The sequence below is a fragment of the Chlamydotis macqueenii genome, chromosome 10 (genome assembly GCF_036417535.1).
Source record: "Chlamydotis macqueenii isolate bChlMac1 chromosome 10, bChlMac1.mat, whole genome shotgun sequence".
Classification (NCBI taxonomy): domain Eukaryota; kingdom Metazoa; phylum Chordata; class Aves; order Otidiformes; family Otididae; genus Chlamydotis; species Chlamydotis macqueenii.
The window spans coordinates 7,983,692-8,005,975 of NC_141565.1; the positions used below are offsets into that span (position 1 = coordinate 7,983,692).

Below are 22,284 nucleotides of genomic sequence, written 5' to 3' on the forward strand. Positions count from 1 at the left end.
GAAACAGCGGCAGAGAATGCCTGCTCTTTAAACAAAACACAGCTGATGTGTTAAAAACTGGTTTCCAGATAGGCTTTCTTAAAACTGAAAAAAAAAAAAAAACCCGAAAAAGTAGGCAAAAAGTTGCCCACTAAGGTAATAATTAGTGAAATAAAACTTAAGAATTCATGCAACAATCAAATCCCACATTGTTTTAAAATATGATTTTTTCCCCACACTACTCCTTCTCTCTAAGTGGAGTCCACAAGATGTCCTAAGCCCCTTATTCAGACATAGAAGTAGTGTTTTTATTTGTTCATAAGGTGGGGGGGGGGGGGGGGAGAAAACAAACAAACAAACCCCCACAGCCATTTCCTTACTCGTTCATATTCATCCTTGGCTTTACTAAGCATTTCCAAGATGTCAATGGGCCTGTTTTCATTGCAGCCATTGGTTCTGCCGGGACTTTTTCTGTCCTGGGAAACTTGCTGCGATCTCAGAGCTTCTTGTTCTACCACTCTATAACAGGAAAGGAGAAACAGGATTTAAAATCTTTATCTAGAGTTAACATCTTGCAAAAAGCAGTAAAGAATAATGTACTCCTGGCATATTAACACATTTTCTTCTGACTGAACAAAAACCATTGACCAAAATTACACAAGTTCTTATTTGCTACAAGGTTTATACAAGTCAAACTGTCAAATGGTCTGTACAATTTCTCTCCAATCCAGAGAGCACTGGTCTGTCTCTCACAAAGTTTGCCTGCAGTAAACACTTCTTCTGTAAAACTGTCATGTTTAGACACTTTTACAGTAAAGTATGTGGACATCCAAGCATGTGTTATACAAAGAGCACATGTATTATACCATAGACTGAGTAAAATAGATTTTTTACTCATTTCCTAACATGCATTTTTTCCATATTTAGCCAATCAAGCCATGTTATCCAACAAAATCAATTACAAAACAGTTCTAATTTAGGATGAGGCCTACCATTATACAACAGAACAAAGACACTGGGAAAGAAGAGAGCTGGCTCACACCAGATGTCTCTGGAGTCAGTCTGCAAGGAGGCTTAGAACAAGTTACCCCTTACTCCCCCACTTCAGGCTCTGGAAAGCAGGGCAAGTCATTTTCTTCTCTAGCTGCCCTGTAGTCATTACAGTTATCTGCAGGTCTACAACATCTTTTCCTCTGGCCTTTGGTGCCTACAATTCATGAATCACTTCCACTTCATCCCTACCTGCCTCAAGTATCAAAAAGCCTCAGTTCAAACGATGGTTAAGATATGCAAGAAGATGATGTGTAGCTGGTATGCTCCATTAATAAAAGTAAAGGCAGCAGATATTTCTACTCCTAATCCATACGCAGTTCACAAGATATACATGGCTGTGCAATGCGCTAAAGCTTATCCTCTTGAAATAAACACACACCAGCCTGTAATCCCCTCTTTTTTAAGCCTGCATTAATCAAATATGTTAAGAAAAAACAAGCACTGTAAACAGGGCAGAGCTCTGGAGCTGGCATGTCACTTGAGAACTCTCATGCTGTGGAACTGATGGCTGACAGGGGAGCCAAGAGGTGCCATCGTAACAATCACAAAAAGTGTCAATCATTCCAGTTTCCAGTTTCTTTGGGTCAGTCAGGATTCAGGACAAACTGTAGATTTTATAAACTGTAATCAGATATTTATAAGCACCTCTAAGTTGCCATTTTTGAGGGAAAAAAATAGTTTACATCTTAGAAATTTCTTTGCAGTTTTCTAGCAACCAAGCCACTTCACTAGAGCTTAGCTGTGTTTATTTGAAGAAGAGTTAGATTTGGCAACAATTCAATGTTGCTTTCAAAATTACTTTGAAAATTTTTAATCATACAAGCTGCTTATTTAACCAGCTTCTCATTATTAGTACAGCTTTCTCTGTTTGTAAGCAAGCATTCACCTGCAAACTTAACTTGGAATGCAGAGGCCAATCTACACTCTGTCTGACAATTTCTAAGAACTGCAGCGTGTGCTTGTTTGGATGAAGCAGCTCAATACTATACAAATGTTTCTATGGTGACTCCCTGAGAGAACATTTTGTTCTAGCACCCCACGCGGGCAAGTCCTGACTTAGGACTTGTCTAAACTCAACTCCGAACCTAGGGATAAGATAGGGCAAGGTAAAATAACCAGAATACTCTGCTGAGATTTTAAGTGTCATCATAATTGTATTAGAAAAAAATAAATACTTCAGTTAGAAGGAAAATTCTGGACAGCTGAAGTCACGCGTGTGCTGCCTGACAGGTGACGCAAAGGCTTCAGTCTTGAGATCCTCCTTCTGCTCTTAATTAGTTGGTCCAGAAGGCTTCATCAAAACATCTTCCCATTAAAATAATACTAACTGGTCTCATAGCAAAACATCTTCAAGGAGTACATCCATTTCTAAGAAATGCTTCACAAAGATTTCTGAAAAAACATTTCATAATATTTTTCTGTTGTCCATTATGAAGTGTTTATCTTCTTAATTTTTTTTTTAAGAATAACAAATTATCTTCTCATGTAGATAATTGTGTAATAGCTCTTCCTCTATCGTCTGTCTTGTGCAAGTTACATTCAGACAGTGGTGATGGGGTAAGTGTTAAACGGTATACTCCCAAAACTCTGAGATACTTTCCCACTTCTAGCTTTCTGCCTGTATCTCAGAAGCTGCTTTGGATCTGACTGTGGAAACAGGATAACACAAGCCCATAAACTAACCTAAAAATTAAAAAAAAAAAAACCAACCCTCTGCAAAGTTACATGTCACAATGTGATAGTTTCACAAAGACTTGAAAATCCCTAGTTTTTGTCCTACTTCTAGAAAGCTTACCCCGTACAAACAATCGCCTTGACTTAACTTGACCCAAATTAATTATTTCTGAAGTTAACAGTCTGATGACTCCCATAAAATTTTTTTCATCTCATGAAATTCTAGAGTTCTTTTTATAAAAACGAAGAAGTTCTGTAAATCGAATAGCTTTGCTGGTGGAAAAAAAGTCCACTAATACAAATGTGTACACTGAACACGCTCTGTGTGCAATCTGGGATTGTATCTTTTTAAAAGAAGACCTGCTGTTTCTCTTCATTGTATCAGATAGCAGAAGTAGCACGCATTCCTTCGGGGACACAGTAGCTGCTGTGACAGCTTGCTTCAGAGTATCTGCAGTTCTAGCATTGAAAATATACCCGGCACAACCTCACAGAAGGAGAGGTGGGGAGCAGGGAGACAGACAGAATGTGAGAAGTGAAGTCTGTGATTATAAAGCCCACAAACACTAATTTACTTTCCTTTTGAAAGATAAGCCACCAAAATATAAATGGGTGGCCTGCGATCTCGTTAACTCAGTCTGGCACAATAAGGTCAAGTCAACCAGCAGGAAAGAGAACGCAATCTCCTTGAAGCCTTTTACGGTTATGTTTTTGAAGCTCTGCGGTACTATAAAGGCAGTACTCTTTCCTATCAGTGATAAAAAGCCCCACGTAAGCAAAAGGGTGCAAATCCAAATTTCCACCCAAGACAAAGACAAAATCTGTGAAACAAAATTAATACCCTTGGAAGACAATGTAAATATTTATTTCAAAATATACTGAACTAAGCCTGATGGAGACCGCTACCATGCGCTGAAATGCAGCTTTCCTTCTCTAAGGAAGATTTAAAAAGGAATTTTAAAAAACTATTTTTGTTTAAATTAAAGAGGATATTTTAAATTTTCTTAAATACATCTTTCATCCCAGGATGAAATAATTCTTGTAGTTTCAGCCTCCTTTTTATAGAGAAGCACACAGAATTATCAGCATTTTTAATTATCTTCTGACTGCCTTTACCCATTTTGGGAGAGAGAAGGCTTGGCACCTGTGGAAGTGGATGTCAGCAAATAGTATCAATCTGCTTCTCATCAAGTTTGTAACAACAGCCTCAGAAGTGCAGATTTTCCATCCTACTGTAACGTGCAACTAGAATGCCTTAATTTCATTTTCCCTAGTATGAACCTTTAGATATTCAGAAGCTATAAGGCATGAGGAACCAAATGAAGTGTGATTTCATTCTACACTGCTTTTTTAACAAATACAAGTAAATAGACTTACACTAAATACTAAACACCTTTCTCAGTATAAAAATGGCTTCTGAAAATACTTCTGTTACCCTCAAACTAATACACAATTTTAAAGGAAAAAAGAACTAGAAATATTCAGACATTCCATAATCTAATAATAAAGAAAGGCTTTATTTAAAAAAGCACTCAGATAATGAAAGACTTAATACTAAGCAGTAGCTAGCCTAGCAAAGATCACTTATACCTTTTTTTTTTGCCAATAGCAGTAAAGACTAAAAATTATACTAAAGGGAGGTCCTAGCCAGCTAGCAAAATGTAACTGTCTGTATACTGCCAATATCAAATCAATTAATCTTTTTATGTACACATTTGATTTCTCCAGTTTCACTTGCCTATGTCTGAAGTGACAAAGCTCAATACATGTTCCCCGAAGTCCGCTTGATACATGAACTCTAATTTCAAAGATACTTTAAATACACAATCATTCCAACACCTATGATAAAAAATTCCAACACTTAAAAAAACCCCAAACAAACATTTCAGCTTTTTGACCTTCCAAAATAATCTGTAATCTCAGAAACTTTCTAGGGTGCTGAGGTGCTGCAATCACAAGAGTGTGAGCATCTGCACCATAAAAAGGGGCGAAGCAATAATGTCAACTTCGGCACTTCTGCCTCTGTGTGTTAACAAAGCTGCAACAGAGGCACCAAGGACCCAAGAAAAGGCAGGTTACAGTAGTTTACAAAGGAGATGACAATAAAACTTCGATTATTTCCAGACTGACTTTAAATGAGCCTATGGGGTTACATTTATTTCCAGAACATCACAGAATCCAGCAAGAGTAGATATACTTCATGGACTGCTGAGCCATGGCTAGACTGATTGTTTACCTGATTACACTTTTAAAGATCCTTGAAGTATCTACAGCCCATGATTTGTGCTACAGTGGCTGGTTTAATACCAAATGAACTCAAGTTTTGCTATATAACGCTAAGATCTGCAGTGTAGCTCTGCACGACAGAATAAGAACATGGTAGAGTTTGAAGGTCCAGCTCTCTCCTCCACTTCAAACATTAATCATGGTTTTAGATTAAAAGGTGCATAAAAAAAAAAAAAGAAAACCTTGCCCTTCTGATGCTCTGTTTATAAAGTGGAAAGGCAATAGACATTTTATTTGTTTTAGTAACAATTTCTGAGAGTCAGTTTCACACAATTGTTTTAAAATCACAGAATTGTTTGGGTTGGAAGGGACCTTTAAAGCCCATCCAGTCCAACCCCCCTGCAAGGAGCAGGGACATCTCTAATCAGATCAGGTTGCTCAGAGCCTCATCCAACCTGGCCTTGAACGTTTCCAGGGATGGAGCTTCCACCACCACCTCTCTGGGCAACCTGTCCCAGTGTTCCATCACCCTTATTGTAATATTTTTTTTCCTAATGTCCAGTGTGAATCTACCTCCCTCTATTTTACAACCATTACCCCTCATCCTATTGCAACAGGCCCTGCTGAAGAGTTTCTCCCCATCTTTCCTGTACACCCCCTTTCGATACTGGAAGGCCACTATAAGATCTCCCCAGAGCCTTTTCTTCTCCAGGCTGAAGGGCCCCAACTCTCTCAGCCTGTCCTCATAGGAGAGGTGCTCCAGCCCTTTGATCATCTTCGTGAGCCCTGTTGGACTCTCTCCAACAGGTTCATGTCCTTCTTATGTTTTCCATTAATCCTTATATTTGAACAAGTCAAATAACAGGAAAAAAAGTGGAAAATGGCAACTGTATAGGGTCATCAGGGTGAGAGAAAAGAAAAGAATTTAGAAAGAGACCTTGATATCAAAGTCTGTCATTTGTGTTGTCTTACATTGCTTCTGTGGGGGAAAGTCAAAACAACACAAAGCAAAAACCCCAGAAGAAGAAACTAGAATTCAGCTTAAAATGTCTACAGTGTGACTAGTTTCTGTATAACTAAGTTTTGTGAGTCTTCAAGAAATCCTGACTTGCAAGACATGACATACTGATTAAGGCATGCAACAAAAAAGAAAGTTCAGGAAAGCAGAGTGTGATGGTGAAGAAAAGCAAAGCAGAGAACAAGGGATGAGAAGATAGCCGGTGCAGTACATGTGCATTTTGCAATTTTGTATTTTTGCTAGTGCAACTGTCATACACGTCAAGCTCTTTGCTTTCATAAGAACATTGAAGATTTGCTTAAGTTAATTCTAATCCTTTTCTATTAGTAAAAAGTCTTGGCTTAATTTGCAAGACACCTCACCTGAAGGAACCAAAAGGTGCAAGAATATCCTCCCATCACAACCTATTTTAAAGACTTTATGCCACATTCATAGAATCATAGAATGGTTAGGGTTGGAAGGGACCTTCAAAGGTCATCTAGTCCAAGCCCCCTGCAAGGAGCAGGGACATCCCCGACTAGATCAGATTGCTCAGAGCCTCATCCAGCCTGGCCTTGAACGTTTCCAGAGATGGGGCCTCCACCACCTTTCTGGGCAACCTGTGCCAGTGTTCTATAACTCGCATCGTAAAAATTTTTTTCCTAATTTCTAATCTAAATCTACCGCCCTCTATTTTAAAACCATTACCTCTCGTCCTATCGCAACAGGCCCTACTGAACAGCCTATCCCCATCTTTCTTGTAGGCCCCCTTGAGGTACTGGAAGACCGCTATCAGGTCTCCCCGGAGCCTCCTCTTCTCCAGGCTGAGCAGCCCCAACTCTCTCAGCCTGTCCTCATAAGAGAGGTGCTCCAGCCCTTTTATTATCTTCGTGGCCCTCCTCTGGACCTTCTCCAACTGGTCCATGTCCTTCTTGTGCTGGGGGCTCCAGAACTGGACACAGTACTGCAGGTGGGGTCTCACCAGGGCAGAGTAGAGGGGGAGAATCACCTCCCTCGACCTGCTGGCCACACTCCTCTTGATGCAGCCCAGGATGCGGTTGGGCTTCTGGGCCGCAAGGGCGCATTGCCTGCTCATGTTGAGCTTCTCATCCACCAGCACTCCCAAGTCCTTCTCCTCAGGGCTGCTCTCAATCCAATCCCCGCCCAGCCTGGATTTGTGCCTGGGATTGCCATGACCCAGGTGCAGGACCTTGCACTTGGCCTGGTTGAACTTCATAAGGTTGGCACAGGCCCACCTCTCCAGCCTGTCAAGGTCCCTCTGGATGGCATCCCTCCCTTCCAGCGTGTCGACGGCACCACACAACTTGGTGTCGTCGGCGAACTTGCTGAGGGTGCACTCTATCCCACTGTCCATGTCGCCGACAAAGATGTTGAACGGGTCCGGGCCCAGCACGGACCCCTGAGGGACGCCACTCGTGACCAGTCTCCACATGGACATTGAGCTGTTGACCACCACTCTCTGAGTGCGGCCATCCAGCCAACTCCTTATCCACCGAGTGGTCCGTCCATCAAACCCATGTCTCTCCAGTTTAGAGAGAAGGATGTCGCGCGGGACAGTGTCAAAAGCTTTGCACAAGTCCAGGTAGATGATGACAGTTGCTCGTCCCTTGTCCACCGATGCCATCACCCCGTCATAGAAGGCCACCAGATTGGTCAGGCACGATCTGCCCTTGGTGAAGCCATGTTGGCTGTCACCAACCACCTCCTTGCTCTCCATGTACCTTAGCATGGTTTCCAGGAGAATCTGCTCCACGACCTTGCCAGGCACAGAGGTGAGGCTGACCGGCCTGTAGTTACCTGGGTCTTCCTTATTCCCCTTTTTAAAATTGGGGTTATGTTCCCTCTCTTCCAGTCATCGGGGAACTCACCAGACCGCCACAACTTCTCAAATACAATAGCCAGTGGCTTGGCAACTTCATCCGCCAGTTCCCTCAGGACCCACGGATGGATCTCATCAGGACCCATGGACTTGTGCACCTTTAGGTTCCTCAGATGATCCCGAACCTGCTCTTCGAGTACAATGGGCAGTTCTTCATTCGCGCAGTCCCTGCTTGCACCTTCTACAGCTTGGGCAGTGGGACAGGAACTCTTGTCGGTGAAGACTGAGGCAAAAAAGTCATTGAGAACCTCAGCCTTCTCCATGTCCTGGGTAACCAGGACACCAGTTCCCTTCCGGAGGGGGCCTACATTTACCCTGGACTTTCTTTTGTCCCCTACGTACCTATAAAAGCTCTTCTTATTACGTTTTATATCCCTGGCCAGATTCAGTTCTGCCAGGGCTTTGGCCTTCCTTACCTTATCCCTGGCCACTCGCGCAGCCTCTTTGTAGTCCTCCCAGGCTACCTGTCCCCACTTCCACCCTCTATAGGCTTCCTTTTTCACTTTCAGTTGGTCCAGGAGCTCCTTGCTCATCCATGCCAGCCTCCTGGCCTTTATGCCCGACTTGTTTTTCATCGGGATGCACCTCTGCTGAGCCTGGAGGAGGTGCTCCTTGAATATGGACCAACTTTCCTGGGCCCCTCTTCCCTCCAGGGCCGCCTCCCATGGCACTTGGCCCATCAGGTCCCTGAAGGACATTGCCAGCTCAACCATTCCAGCCTTTTTTGACCTCTGTTGTTCACTCAAACTTCTGTACTCTAGTCTGAAGCTCTCCTCAGCCGTAGCAGTGCAACCGTCTAGAGTACAGCTAAGCTAACTGCATTGCTACAGTGACAGCAGCTTAAACAAACTAACAAAACCATGGGATTGTAAACACAGTCTTTTAAGGTTTCTTCAAATTGAGATCACTTCAGAAATTCTCCTGCTGCGTGACATCTCTAGGAGCCCTTTCAACTACAAAATAAGAGCAAGTGACATGGCAGGTTTTTAAAACAATTTTATCTCCAAAGAAGAAAGAAAGAAAAAAAATAATCAAGCGATCCAGAAATTAGGAACAACATGCTCCTATTATTTCATAGTTTTGCTTACTGTCCTAACATCCCTTTAATTCTGTAAGATTCCACCTTCTTCTCCTACCACTCTCTCATCTCTTCACTTTAGCCAGAAATAATAACTAAGCCTTAAAAAGAAAAGAAACCCCAAACAAACTCACTCTAAAAACAAAAAACAAACCCAAACAAAAACCAGCCCATCACCAAAAAAACCCCACAAAACCAAGCAAAAAACCATAGCCATTTGATTACACTTTCTGCATCACAGGATCTTTTGCTAGCATTTCCTATACAAAATAAAATACAGTGTTCATATTTGCTTTCTTTGGAGAATGCCAACTAATACTTCAATTGATTTTTTTTTTTGTTTACCACTTAGCTGAACATTTTAAAGCTGTAGTTTTTTAAAAAACAAACCCAACATTTTGATTACTAAAAAAACTGGTACCAGCAAGAAAGTAGGATTTTTTTCTATTTAAGGAGAGTGAGGAAAAATCTCAAATATGTTTAATATGTTCAATTTTTTTCCCTGTATTGTATAAAGGAATTTTAGATTAAGACCAGAGTACTTACTTAGCCATGAGTTTTGCTATTCGATGACAGTCATTCTTGTCGTAAAACCAGATACTGTAAATTGACACTTGAAAATAAGAAAAGAAAAAAAAGCAAGTGTAAGACAAACAATTAAAAAAGGAAATAAAACCAATAGGAAAAAAAAAAAGAAAAAAAACAGCAGTCCATTAGATCTGCAACATATGAATTACGATCAATTTCCACTCAAATATTCTGTGTCACCAACTACTATGTGTAAAGTAACTAGAAATAGGTCATGTGGGAACACAAATACAACTTCAGTCAGATTAAATGGAAGAACTACAAAATGTTGATAGTGTTTATAAATAAAAGTGGTACAAAAAATGAAGTTTTAACTACCACATGCCTTCTCCCTGCAGTTGCAACCTTCTGTTTTGAATTACTGACTTTAGCATTTCAACTAGGCTAAGGAACATTTTTTTTTTAATGCTCATTTTTAAGTTTGTCCATTTTTGAAGCTCAACAATAATATTAAAGTTTGAATTACAGTATGACAGTTCAGTTAGAGGCTCTCTGGAAGGTTCCCTCTCCAAATTCTTTTTGTAAGAGAAATAGTTGTATAGCAAGGAAGCAGTACCAAAGCTCCAATCACATTAATGGAGCAGCTTAAAACCAGATTCATATTGAACTCTACTCTGTGAAGGTATCAAGGACAAAGCAATGAGGGCAAAAGGGTTCCAGCTCAGCAAGACACTGCAAGCCTTATTCTGGCTTTCAGAATAAGTAAAATTACACTGAAAGCTGGCAGAGTTAGAGCTTGATCACCGAGCTAAAAGTTACTCCATCAGAAGAAGAAACTTTGTCAGAGGTACCACGTAATATTTCTTCATCAGCAATCCCACTTCAAAGAGGTCACTTTTTACCCACACACATATCCATCTCCTCACTGTCCCCACAGTCGTGCCAACACAACAAATCCGCAAAAGTCTTCTCAGAATTGTATTTAATCCAACCCACAAAGTGGGCTATTTTAAATCTTGGCTCACCTATGAAGTTTGTCAATGCATAGCGTGCAAGTACATCAAAGGCAACTGGACACTTTATGTATGGTACCATTAAAATATTTTCATTTCTGAGAAGACACTTCTAGCCTTTCAAAAGTCATCTTTATACTGCAATACATGCAGTATAAAGGTTTTAAGATGTTGAAACCACTAACCGATTGTGAAAATATGTCTTAAAGGAAAGGAATGTTAAAAAAAAAAATACACAGCACTTTTTTCTTCCTCCTCAAAACACTAAAAAAAAATCTCAACCAAAGTCCATTCAAAGTTATTTCAAGCCATGGCAAATAAGGGAATTATTTACCAAACCTTTCTTCTAGACCTCCCAGCTATCCTAGGTTTACTGTGTTGGACTAAAACCCTCAAAAAGTCATGCTCGCACCTCATTTCTGTAACAGTGTCTTAAGACAAATGTAAATTCTACTTAGCTTCTTATTTAAAATTTATTTTATTAAATTTTCATTTGGGTGTTGTTTCTTCAGAAGCTACAGCTTAAGCAACAGACAGCTTTTCAAGTCATAGAAAAATCAGTACAGCGCAATTTAAGGAACTTTCTTCTTACAAAAGACATAAGCCAATTAAAAAAAAGCATTTCATCCATGTACCAGTGCTTTTGAAGTATTTACTAATATTCAATACAACTGGATTGTCTACTGCATAGAAACCTAACGTCTTTCCAGTCTGAGCTACTACTTTAGTCATGCAACATATTTTAACACTGAAGAAAAGCTCTTTCCATTCCCTGAATCCATTAGCAGAAAACTGCCAAGAGAAGAAAGCTTCTTCAAAAGCATACTTGCTGAAGAAATGAAGATAAGGAATCCATAATGATATCTTAATGGGACAAATGATAAAAGTCACACTCAATTCTGCCAGAAACAGGCCTACACAAGACCAGAAGCAGATCCAAATCTCAGTTTGCTGTACAAAGTATCAGCCTTTTTTTCTATTTTGTACTACTGGCAAGCAATCATAGGGAGTCACTGCAAAACATTAACAGTATTACAAAGATGTAAAGCAGATTGTGAACAAGTTAACTTTGGCATTAACTTAGATATGGTCCAACAGGCTGGAATGCTTACCTTCCTCTTTTCAAAAGAGGACTAATTTGTACTATCAGTTGAGCTCTCTTGCCCCAGAAGTATGTGTGTGTGACCCAACTGCATTACTATATTTGATGTATTTCTTACACACATGCAACTTGAGCTACAAACATCCTTTTATTAACAACAGCTTTTTTCAAATCTGTGATCTTTTTACTACAATCAGCATAAACATTAGCTGAATGTTCACGTGTCTAATGGCACATCTTTCTACTGCAGTTCTTTCAAGAGTCTCATCCAACAGAAGCTACCAAATTGACTCATTTTTTCCATCTAGTTCAAGACTTTCCATCCAGCTTTTCTATACTGCATCTTTAGTAATCAAGTTGAAGTAGTTTGTAATCACCAGCAGCACTATCTTTCAGCTGGATTCACACTGCACTTTGACACACATGAAGTCATGAGTAACCCATATCACAGACAAATCAGATTTCACAAAATTAAAAGAAGCCAGCAGATATCTTCATCTACATTCTTCTCTAATATGTCATTTTTATTTGAAACACTGACCCACAAGTATTTATTTAACACATAACACTCAACCTCTCCAAACTTGACTGGATCAATCATTAAAACTTGACTGAACTTTCTATGGGAGAACAAAGAGATTTAGAGAAGACAAAAGCATTACAAAAGTCTAACAGCCAGATGACACCAGAAGGATGGTCCTGGACTCTTTTCTACATTGTGCTCCCACTGCTTCACAGGGCAGTCAGCTTACTGTTCCAATGCTGCCCAGTTAGTACATCTGAATTAAGAGTAGGAATAGCAAAGTGCCAGTGAGACAGAGGCCTCACTCTTCAGCAACATAAAAATGAAGTTGCATCCCAAAGCTGTAGTTTCACTTCAGTTTTCAAGTAAGCAGAAAGAAGCAGTGTCACCCCTCTTAGATTCTCACAACTTTGCCATTAACTCATTCTACCCCAAATCACTCCTGTCTCTTACATCAGCTGCATACATTTTAGTCCAGATCATTTCCTTGATACTGAAGTGCATTGGCTTCACAAACATGCCATCCAGCACAGGAGAGGGCAGAAACAAGAAGCTGGGGCCAGCACAGTAAGGCAAAACTGTTAAAATGCTCATGAAACTGTAGCCTGAGAATGCTGTGCCAGAAGTGTACACGGGACCCATCCGCACTGCCAGTTTCAGAGATTCCAGACACTAGCACTCTCTTGCCTTGGGCAGTTCAGCCATTTGTGCAGGTACAGCTTCATTTCATTCAAAAACATGATGTGTTTAAAAGTTACCATAACTAGTTGGAAGAGCTGATAGAAGACAGAAGAAAAGTTTTATTTTATAGTTCCAATTTAGATGTTGCTATACAAATGAAGCAGAACAACTGAAAGTGGGGAACAGTAACCTTTCAAACTCTCTCTGGAAAGCAGAGACTCGTATTTTGAAACCCATCCTGTAAGGTAATCATGGAAATCAACTTAACCTGACCTCACTGCCATAAAGAAAAGTAGATATATACATAATTTGCATACAGTATGTGTCATTTTACACTTTAGAGTTCAAGGCACAAAGCAATCTCTCTCAAGCTAATACTCCTTCCAGTAGCAAGGTCAGCTGAAATGCCACCTCTCCTCAGCCACTCTGCTCTGATTTCTTCACTGAGATTCCCCATCCACTATTCATATTTCCCCTCAATTTGAATATTAGCCTGCCACATAGATTTATAGATCATTAGAATTAATTTTAAAGAGTCCCTCTGTTTCTTATTGTTTTGAATATCTAAGGCCATTTCACAAATACAGTTCACAGCACAATCCCACAAGCAGTTGCACTGGAGTAATTCAGCGGTGGCAAACAGCATCCAAGATTAACACTAACAAACAGCCACTCGACAAAGTCTAGTGTGGAATGAGAGGGATTACTACTTTGCAACAATGAACCAGAGTAGAAAACCCCTTCCAGTTAGAGTGCCATCTTTCAGGTCAAACAAAATATTTTTAGAACTCCTTAACAGCTTTCAATAGTTCCTCCCATCCCGTTAGCACTGCTTGCATTGCTGCTTCTGCTATAAAGGTATCAAGAACAGGCTCCTTTCTTATCTCGGGCTAAACCACTGGGTTAATGCACTTGCTGGAGAGCCATTCGGCTGTGGGAGAGATATGTTATGCTTAATGCACTGCCAGACAGGAACAAAGGTGACAATGAAAGGCTTTCCTTACCAGTACAGATGGCTCGTTTTTAAACCAGTCATGAGCTCTTTCAAAGAATTTTAAGAGCCATTTGAAACAACACAACTCTTTTTGCCTTTGCTGTTCTGAATATGAGTTTGTTTAATCAATGATAATACAACAAACCCAGAGGACAGCACTTTATAGCTGAGTTTTCAGCTTAAAATGTATAAACCTCTCCAAAAATCCATTATTTTTGGTTTACTAATTCTTGCCCTTGGACAGGAATAAGAAGCAAGACAAGACAGGAATAAGAAGCAAGCAAGAAAAACCCAAACAAAAAAAAAATCCACACCAAACAAGGACGATTTATTTCAATACTCAAGTTTTATGCTTAGCATCTGTCTTCTCAGCATCATGGAAATCAATCTGCCTGACCTCCCAAGTGAACTAGCTTGGATTAAAAAGCCTTTTACTCAAGACCAACACCACCAATACAGAGGGAAAATTATAAACGAGAAAGACTTAGAAGAATACTTCTTGCAGACTTTAAGAGGTAAGTCGGCCATCGTTTAAAACTTTGACTAATTTTCCTCGATTATTAAGCAAACTATCAACTATCAGCTCCAAATTTTCACATTACAGACTGAAAGGAATACTGAATTTTCAGGCTGGACTATTATTATTGTTACTGGCAGAACTGTATGCATTTTTTTAAAACAGAGTTTAACATACTCCTCACAAAATGCAGTCAGGAGGAAACAAGCCTAGGTCAATGGGATTCAGTGCTTCATGAACAAATACTTTGAATACTCTAAAGAATGTGCATGCGTCCAGAGGGAAAGCTAGACAAGAATCAAGTGTACCCAGCAATGCATATTCCAGATTAAGCAATAATAAACAGCACATTAAGTATGAAGTATAACCTAAAAAAACTGCCACCTTTTAAGAGGAATTCTAAATTAAAACCATGTTATATTACTGAAATGTAAATAAATTGTTTGACTTAATTTCTTGGTTTTTCACATTTGGAGATATTTGCTTTCTTTACTTCTCTCTAACAATGAAAAGCTGAATACCTTTTTTTCTGTTTACCACTGTAGCTGGTACAATGTCTCACAGCTTCTTAGTCAGACCCCCTATCATTTTTGGTTTAGGTTCTTATGCCTCATGGAAAAATAGTGGAAGTTTTCAGGCAGCATTATATACAACTTTTAAAGTAGACATAGCATTTCCCAAAATTCTAGGTTTAAGGATTATTTTGGGGCTTAAACTGTATTACGTAGCCAGAATGATTTTGAGGGGGGAGAAAAAAAAAAAAAGTCTAGAGTTGGGAAAAAATTCCCCATTAATGGCTAAAATATTAAATTGTAGTATTTCCTGAAAAAAAAAAAAAAAAAAACACAAAACCAAAAAAAACCCCACAACAAAAACAACAAATCCTCTACATGTCTTACATCTAACCAAAGTCACAAATAACAAATTGACCCAAATGTCTTCCATTCCACACAACAAAAGGTAGATATAAGAAAGGTCCTGTATCACTTGGTCTGTTCTCCTTCCAGAACACCCATGAAAGACTCCTTCATATTCCACTCTGAAAAAACAGGGGGGAAACCCCTAATGACTACGAAAGATAAGTCAGGCCTCCCCATCAGAATAAAATGACAATTACCTAGTCTTGTTCTAAGAGTATGAAAAAGCTTTTGTGCAATTGGATAAAGGATCTCATGTCTACGGCTTAACAAAAGTAAGTTCTGATATGCAGCAAACTAAAAATTCCATTGTATATTAAAAATAAGTATTTGAACAAATCAAACTATAAAAGAATGTTAAAACTCACAAAAAATATTATGATCTAGCATGACAGGCAAATAATTTTATAGCCTCCAGCCAAGCAAAAAACAACAAAAAAAGTTTATATACTGCTTGCAAAGTTTCTCATACAACTTGCTAGCAGCTCTGCATAGACTGGAGTACATCACTTGATATACTTAGAACAGCTCTCATGCTTCTCATTGCCAGAAGGTCTGATCTGGTATACATAAGATAATAAAGGCAAAGTCTGTTAAGTCAAGACAGAATCCCAGAACAAAGGGAAAATGTTAAGTTTATAAAGTAGTATAATCTTATTCAGTTATAAAGATTGTTGACACCGAACTTCCCCCAAATAGGCGGCAGCATAATTTTGCTTTGATCATCATCTACTATTTCTGCCAGGCCCTGGGGAAGTGTAAACCACGATTTGTCATTGATCTTGTTACAACCTAAATACACAGACACAAAATATGTTTGTTTCTGCCAAACAGCAGTATCCATAAACATGGTTACAGGTTTTTATCAGGTAGTCTGAACCATTTCCCAACTGTAAGCTAAGGAAACAGAATCATCAGTTCAATCACTCAGCAGCTTAGCAGGACAACTTACTCTTAAGAGTTTCTAATGACCACAGCAAACTTCCCCAAGCAGGATACAAAAAACCTCCACACTCTACAAGAAACAGAATTGTTGCCAGTACTTTGTATAAGAGATAGTTTTTCCTTGCACACCTAGCAGTCCATTCCCTTTCGGTCATTAAAGGATCTCAAAAGAACTTCACATTAAGCCATTAGAGATACACATTGGCTTAACCATTGGCTTAGAACTCCTGTCTGAATTAGTCCCACAGATGCAAAGGTTTTTCATGCCAGCAGGCAGCTGAGCAGAAGTGGACACCCTATGAAAATAACTTGGACAAGAATCCTCTAATCTACATATACAAATAACACAGATATATGTTGAAATTTGCCTGCAAATCCAAATCAATCCTGAAGCGGTTTTTTTTTTTTGGTTTGTAGTGTGTTTGGGTTTGTTTGTTTTTTTGTTTGTTTTTTTTTTTTTGTTGTTGTTGTTTTTAAGTTTCATGAATATTATGCAGATAGAAGCAAACAGATTTAACATTGAACATTTCAATCATACAATTTGGTTTATTTCTAACTAATTCAGAAGTCAGAAAATCTGTGAAACTGCATATAAAGTAGAAAATCCAAAACATAACAGCTAAATGCAAAACGTGAAGGAGTCAGCAGTTTTGAAATCGTAAGGAATAAAAAGCTTAGATGCTGTTTTCTATGCCTTTCAGCTTATATTTGAACAAAGTGAACACTGGCAAAGCACACAAAAACTGATGTGCTGCTTATTTGTGGCACTCGGGAAATAACTAATGACACACTAACTACACTGAATACTTTTAATTTGCAAACAGTACAGGCTGTTTCTGGACATGCTACCACCCTCTTCCAGGAGACAGGACACAGTGATGAAATAAAGGACAATTTCTGAACAAAGTCTTAAAATCACAATGGGAAAGGAGGGAAAAAACTTGATTACTTCAGATTGTAACTATTTTCCATATCCAGCCTATGATATTTTCCTTGCTCACCTTTGTAAGAATTCCTTCCTTTGTCATACTTCCCTGTCATCTCTATCCTAACTCCCATGAGCCTCCCACAGATCTTACACAATAGTGTCCCGTAGAAAAAGGAGTGCTTTTATCAATGAGAGAAAAGGCATATAATTAGCTTTAGGGGTTTCTAATGAACTCACACACAGCCTACCTTCTTTGATTGCTTCCTTTAAGCGATACTCTAGTCACTCCCACTAGAATACACCATGGTAATTCCACAGCAGCTCCTGGTTCCTGATACCATCAGCAGTTCCAACAAACAAATGAACCAACTTCCTGCTTCCCTTATGTCACCAATCTCACAACTGCAATTCTCCCCCCTACTGCCACCTCATTGGCCTCCTACTCCTACCACCATCATCTACCGCTCCTTTTTCTTCCAGACCAAGAAACCTGCTTAAATATCCAACTCAATGCAATATTTTTTCCTCTTCTGATTTCTTGCCAGTCATTTACCTCCCCGATCTCCTAGACTTCTCAAGTTACTGATGAGTTTTGACTTTTTCCTCTCAATGACACTTACAGAAGGATTGCTAAGACTATTAAACCAAGCAGACCACCCAGCTTAAGCTGTTCTTTGTCACCATAATGGAATCTATCCTACTCCCCACAGATCATAGAGGCTTTCCAAGGAGGAAACAGGACGGGATTAACATCTGACTGTTCTTTTAGGTACACTAAAGCATAGCCAAATCAGTGTTCCTCTCTGTAATTCAATGGGACATTCTGATAGGAAGAAGATACAGTTTTGAGAATGTACTGTATCTAGACAGCACATAAGTTCTCCAATTAATTCGGTAACGGGAATCTGTCACTACACAGCAGCAAACTAGTTTCAAGAACTTTGCCTAGAAAAAAGGACATGAAATGACACCTTTGTATTAGTAGGGCCCTCTGCTCTGTGGGATATCTTTTATTTATCTACTTAACATTCTGTGAATTTCATATACACATATACTTCCTCCTCCTCTCTTTAAGGGATACATAATTTATACTTCGAGTTCTTTGGAGTAACAGGATTTTTAGCATGTACCTAAATAGAACACAGTAGAGCAGGACTCTGAAGCTTGACCGATGCCCCAGAACATGACTAGAATTCAAAAGGCAGCAAGAAGATACCGTTTTACTACTCATCTGTATAATGACTAACCCAACTCAGACTTGCTGGAATCTAGACTCCAGGAAATTTAGTATAGACATCTCCTGAGTCCAAAACGTATCGTGGACAAAGAAACCTTCAACCTAGAGCTGAGCAATTTTCTCAACTTCTTCAAGCAGCTACTCGTTAATATTTTATTTTCCGCTTGCAAAAGAGGAAGCCATTAGAACTGTTCTTGGTGTTAAATACTTACAAAATCTATCAATCCTCACTATTATTTCATAGTGTATATGTTTAGATTAAACCTATCAGATCGTTACCTAAGAAAAACATAGCAATATTGAACTTTGTTAGTATAGCCTTTCTGTCAAAGCAAGTGGTCATCGTAACATAGTATCACACCTATTTAAGCAAATCTAGCACTGCAGGCAGAAAATATAATCACACATTTCAATGCAATGCCCCATTACTTTATACTTGAAACAGACATCGCAGTAATCAGAAGTGGTCTAGGTTATCAGACAGGACATGAAGGTTATATGGATTAAAGAAAGTTATACTCACAGCTAGCATTTCTGTAGAGAAGAAAAGGTTCATGGAGCTGAAACTCCAAATCTTTATTTACTGGTTCAACTAGGTTGTGCATGTTCAGTCGATTTACTATTGTAAAACCATGATAAGGAGAAGCTGACCTATTGTTTCAATTAAAACAAAGACAAAGATTAATACCTTGATCAACATATAAAATTTTCTGAAATATAGTTTTGAATTAATCTGCAAATCTCCATTATCAGCCAAAGCTTTAGCAGTCCTGAAGCTCTAATAGTCGTTCTTCTATGCATTTTCTTGGTATGCCAACTAATTTAAATTTAAAACTACACTTACTTCAAACTAGGATTAGGATGAACATTACAGTTCTACACTGCTCAGTTGCTGAGTCAAAGATAAGCCTCAAAAAAAAAAATCTATTAAAAAAAAACTAGGACAGGGGGCAGGTCCAGGATGAAAATGCAAGTGTATTCAATACTTTATACAAGATACCTTGAGGCATTGCAGAATCTTTTATTAGAGAAGAAAAAAAAAAAAGAAACCACTCATGGAGCGTACCTTACTGTAAACAGGTACAGCAATGAAAAAAAGCTATTAGTTTAAATAACATGAAATACACTTATAAGGGGAAGCAGAAGCAGTAATTTATTCTTAAAGGGAGACTCTTAAAATAAAGACTGAACCCAGTGTCCTCAAGTAGATATTAAATTATTCAGAACTGTATTGCTTGGTGAAACCATTTTTATTATCTAGATTTCTGCTAGACACCAGGTGCAAAAAGAAAACATCAAAAAAGCAAAAACTGAAAGTTCAAGATAGTTTTAGATCTGTTTTCTCTTGCTGCATTAATATTGCATCAGCATACTCAGCTGTACCTCTAAACAGTCATATAACCAACACAGCAGCACGATGAAGGCAAGGTAAAAATCAGATTATAATTAGCTATTAAGTGTTAAGATTTCTGTAACAACGTGGCCACCTTTACTGAACGATCAACAACAAAATCTGTCAAGAACTTGTAAGGAGGGGGCAAACAGTCTTTACCATCATGAGTTAGTCTTTTAATATGCCTAACAGAACTTGTTTGAAATAATAAGCTAGTCACAAGGAAACTTTTTGCTTAGATTTTCAGTTTTAAGTTTGGTTGGCTTTCTTACACTAAGTATTTCCAAGCTGGAAGCTAAGGCAAAATAGACAGGAACCAGTTACTAGTATCCCTTCACACTGCCAGGATAAAATATTGTAATGACCTGGTCCATGAGATCTGTTTCGGTATGGCTTAAGTCTGCATTATTTGTATTTCTTAGGTTCAGAGTGTTATCTCATTGTTAGGTTTTTTATTTGCCTGTAATTTAAAACTTAAATCCATCATTGGTTTTACCCCTCACTCCTTTTCCCCATCCTATATAACTGGAAATTTATTTCATAGTTTTGATGAGGAAATCAAGTAGCCCCCAAAACTGTACCCTAGCAGATCTCCAGCTTTTAGGCAACTTTGGCAATTTAAAAAACTGTTGGGAAATGATAGAAATTAAGTTGGGAAAGATTATTTGTCATCTGTGTTGTTTTCATAATCAACTTTACAGACTTCAAGAGACAAAAGAAAACTCAGCATTTAACAAACTCAATATGTTAACAAATGCTATTGGATTAACAAAATAAATGTGGTAAGCTAGGTTTCTCTGAGGATACATACGCAGCATTCGTCAAGTTTTACAATTTCTCGGCAGTACTTTTGGGGGCTTTCAACAGTTGTTCACCTATGTGCAGAGTTTATGCTTTTCGAATGAGTACGCAGACATTAACAGCTGGACAAATAAGTAATTACGAGTTTACTGGACACAGTAAATCCAGTAAACTGGATTGAAAGCTACACATTAAGACACCTGAGGTTTGTTTTCTTAAGGAAGGAAAAAGAAGGAAACCCACAAACCCCAAAGCCCTTACCTTTTGTATACAAATAAGGTCCCTTCTATGTCAGTTTTCTCCTAGAAGAGACAGCAATTGCATTTAAGGGATATGCTTGTTCACACAGTTACGTAGCTTTTGTATAACATTTTAATTACAGAGATTTACAACATCCTTATCTTTCCATAAGGGTCAACACCATACGACTGAAAATATGATCTCTTATTTTCAGAAACTACCTGTTTTATCTTAGTAAGATTAGGAAACTAAACCCATTTCCAGAAGACTTTATTCAAGCTATCAATCTGATGATGTGATATACAATATTCTACAACCTTCCTATACTCATTACTCTTTATTTTAAATATGGACTACAGTCCATTGTTCTGCAAACACTGGATAGGTTGTCTTCCGCAATGTTACTTAAAGGACAGCAATAACAGCACAGCCAACAACAAGGCAATATAACAATGGACCATGGCTCTGTTTCATATTTCAGTTTTCAAAGCAACCTTCACCACGTGCTTCTGACCTGCAAGCATAGACAGCTGCATGCAGCTCCAGCACTGCACGTGCCAATGCAAAGTTTCACATATTTCTATTTTTCAGTTTTGTGACAAAACCGGTGGTAAAGCCAAAACTATGTTTTAAGGTCATGAAAATTACTAACATTTCTCAAATCCTACTCCTCCTGAATTAGAGGTTTGTTCAACACGCATGAGCAACAACAAATTAAAACTTATAAAAAGGAAAAAAAAAGTACACCCAGCAACGGCTACCAGAAGCAAAAGAAACCTCCAGCTCCCCAGCTGCTTCAGTCACAGTTACCCCGAGAGCGAACGACGCCGCGCCTCCCGTGCGCCAGCACAGGCTTTCCTCCCCCTCCTCGGGCACAAGCGCCCGTCGGGGTCGACCCCTCCGCGGGGGGAAGCCACTCAAATCCCAAACTTCCCGTTGGACGAGAGCAGCCTCCGCCGGGGCCCCGTACACAGACGCCGGGCCAGGCGGCCGGCGGGGCGAGGGCACGGGCGACCGGAGCCTCGACCCCGCACGACGGGCGGTCGCGAACACCCTCCCTAGGGCCGCACCGCCGCCGCCCCCCGGCCCGGCCCGGCCGCGGGGAGAGGCAGGCCCGCTCCTCCGGACTTACCCACTCGTTGGCCTTCGGGCTGAAGCTGTAGAGCGCTACCTGGCCGGTCACGTCGGCGATGCTGGTGATGTACGGGTCGTGCTGCTTCAGGGCCGCCAGGCTGATCTCCTGCCCCGCTCTGCTCGCCGCCTCCATCTTGGATCCCGGCAGCCACTCGCGGGGGAGGGCAAGAAGCTGACGCGCGGTGTCACCGGCACGCCCGTCCCGGCCGCCGGCCGGAACGCCAAGCCCCGCACCTGCCGTTCCGCCCGGCGGTTGAGCCCCCTCTAGGGCTGCGCCGCGGCAGCCGCCGGCCCGGAGCAACGAGGCCGTTCCCGCCCCCTCGGGACCCCGACCTCCCCCCTCCGTGGGCTCTCCCTCAGCTCCCGTGCCCGAGGCCTTGCTGGGCCATGGGGCGTTGGGCACCGGCCGTGACCGAGGCCGCCG

General features: G+C 40.0%; 1 protein-coding gene across 2 annotated transcripts in view; it reads right to left on the bottom strand.

Moving 5' to 3' along the window:
* DCP1A (decapping mRNA 1A) overlaps positions 1-22,049 on the bottom strand; it is a 42,028-nt gene extending 19,979 nt beyond the window's left edge. The window contains exons 1-5 of one of the 2 annotated variants that reach the window (XM_086755503.1): positions 21,859-22,049; positions 20,748-20,788; positions 18,816-18,943; positions 9,454-9,520; positions 360-498 (exon numbers count right to left, since the gene is read on the bottom strand). In XM_086755503.1, the coding sequence (XP_086611629.1) occupies positions 360-498; positions 9,454-9,520; positions 18,816-18,943; positions 20,748-20,788; positions 21,859-21,993 (510 nt within the window). In that variant the 5' untranslated portion in view covers positions 21,994-22,049. The remainder of the gene's footprint in view (positions 1-359; positions 499-9,453; positions 9,521-18,815; positions 18,944-20,747; positions 20,789-21,858) is intronic. The other variant, XM_086755502.1, reaches the window with a different exon arrangement.
* Positions 22,050-22,284: the final 235 nt, after the last annotated feature.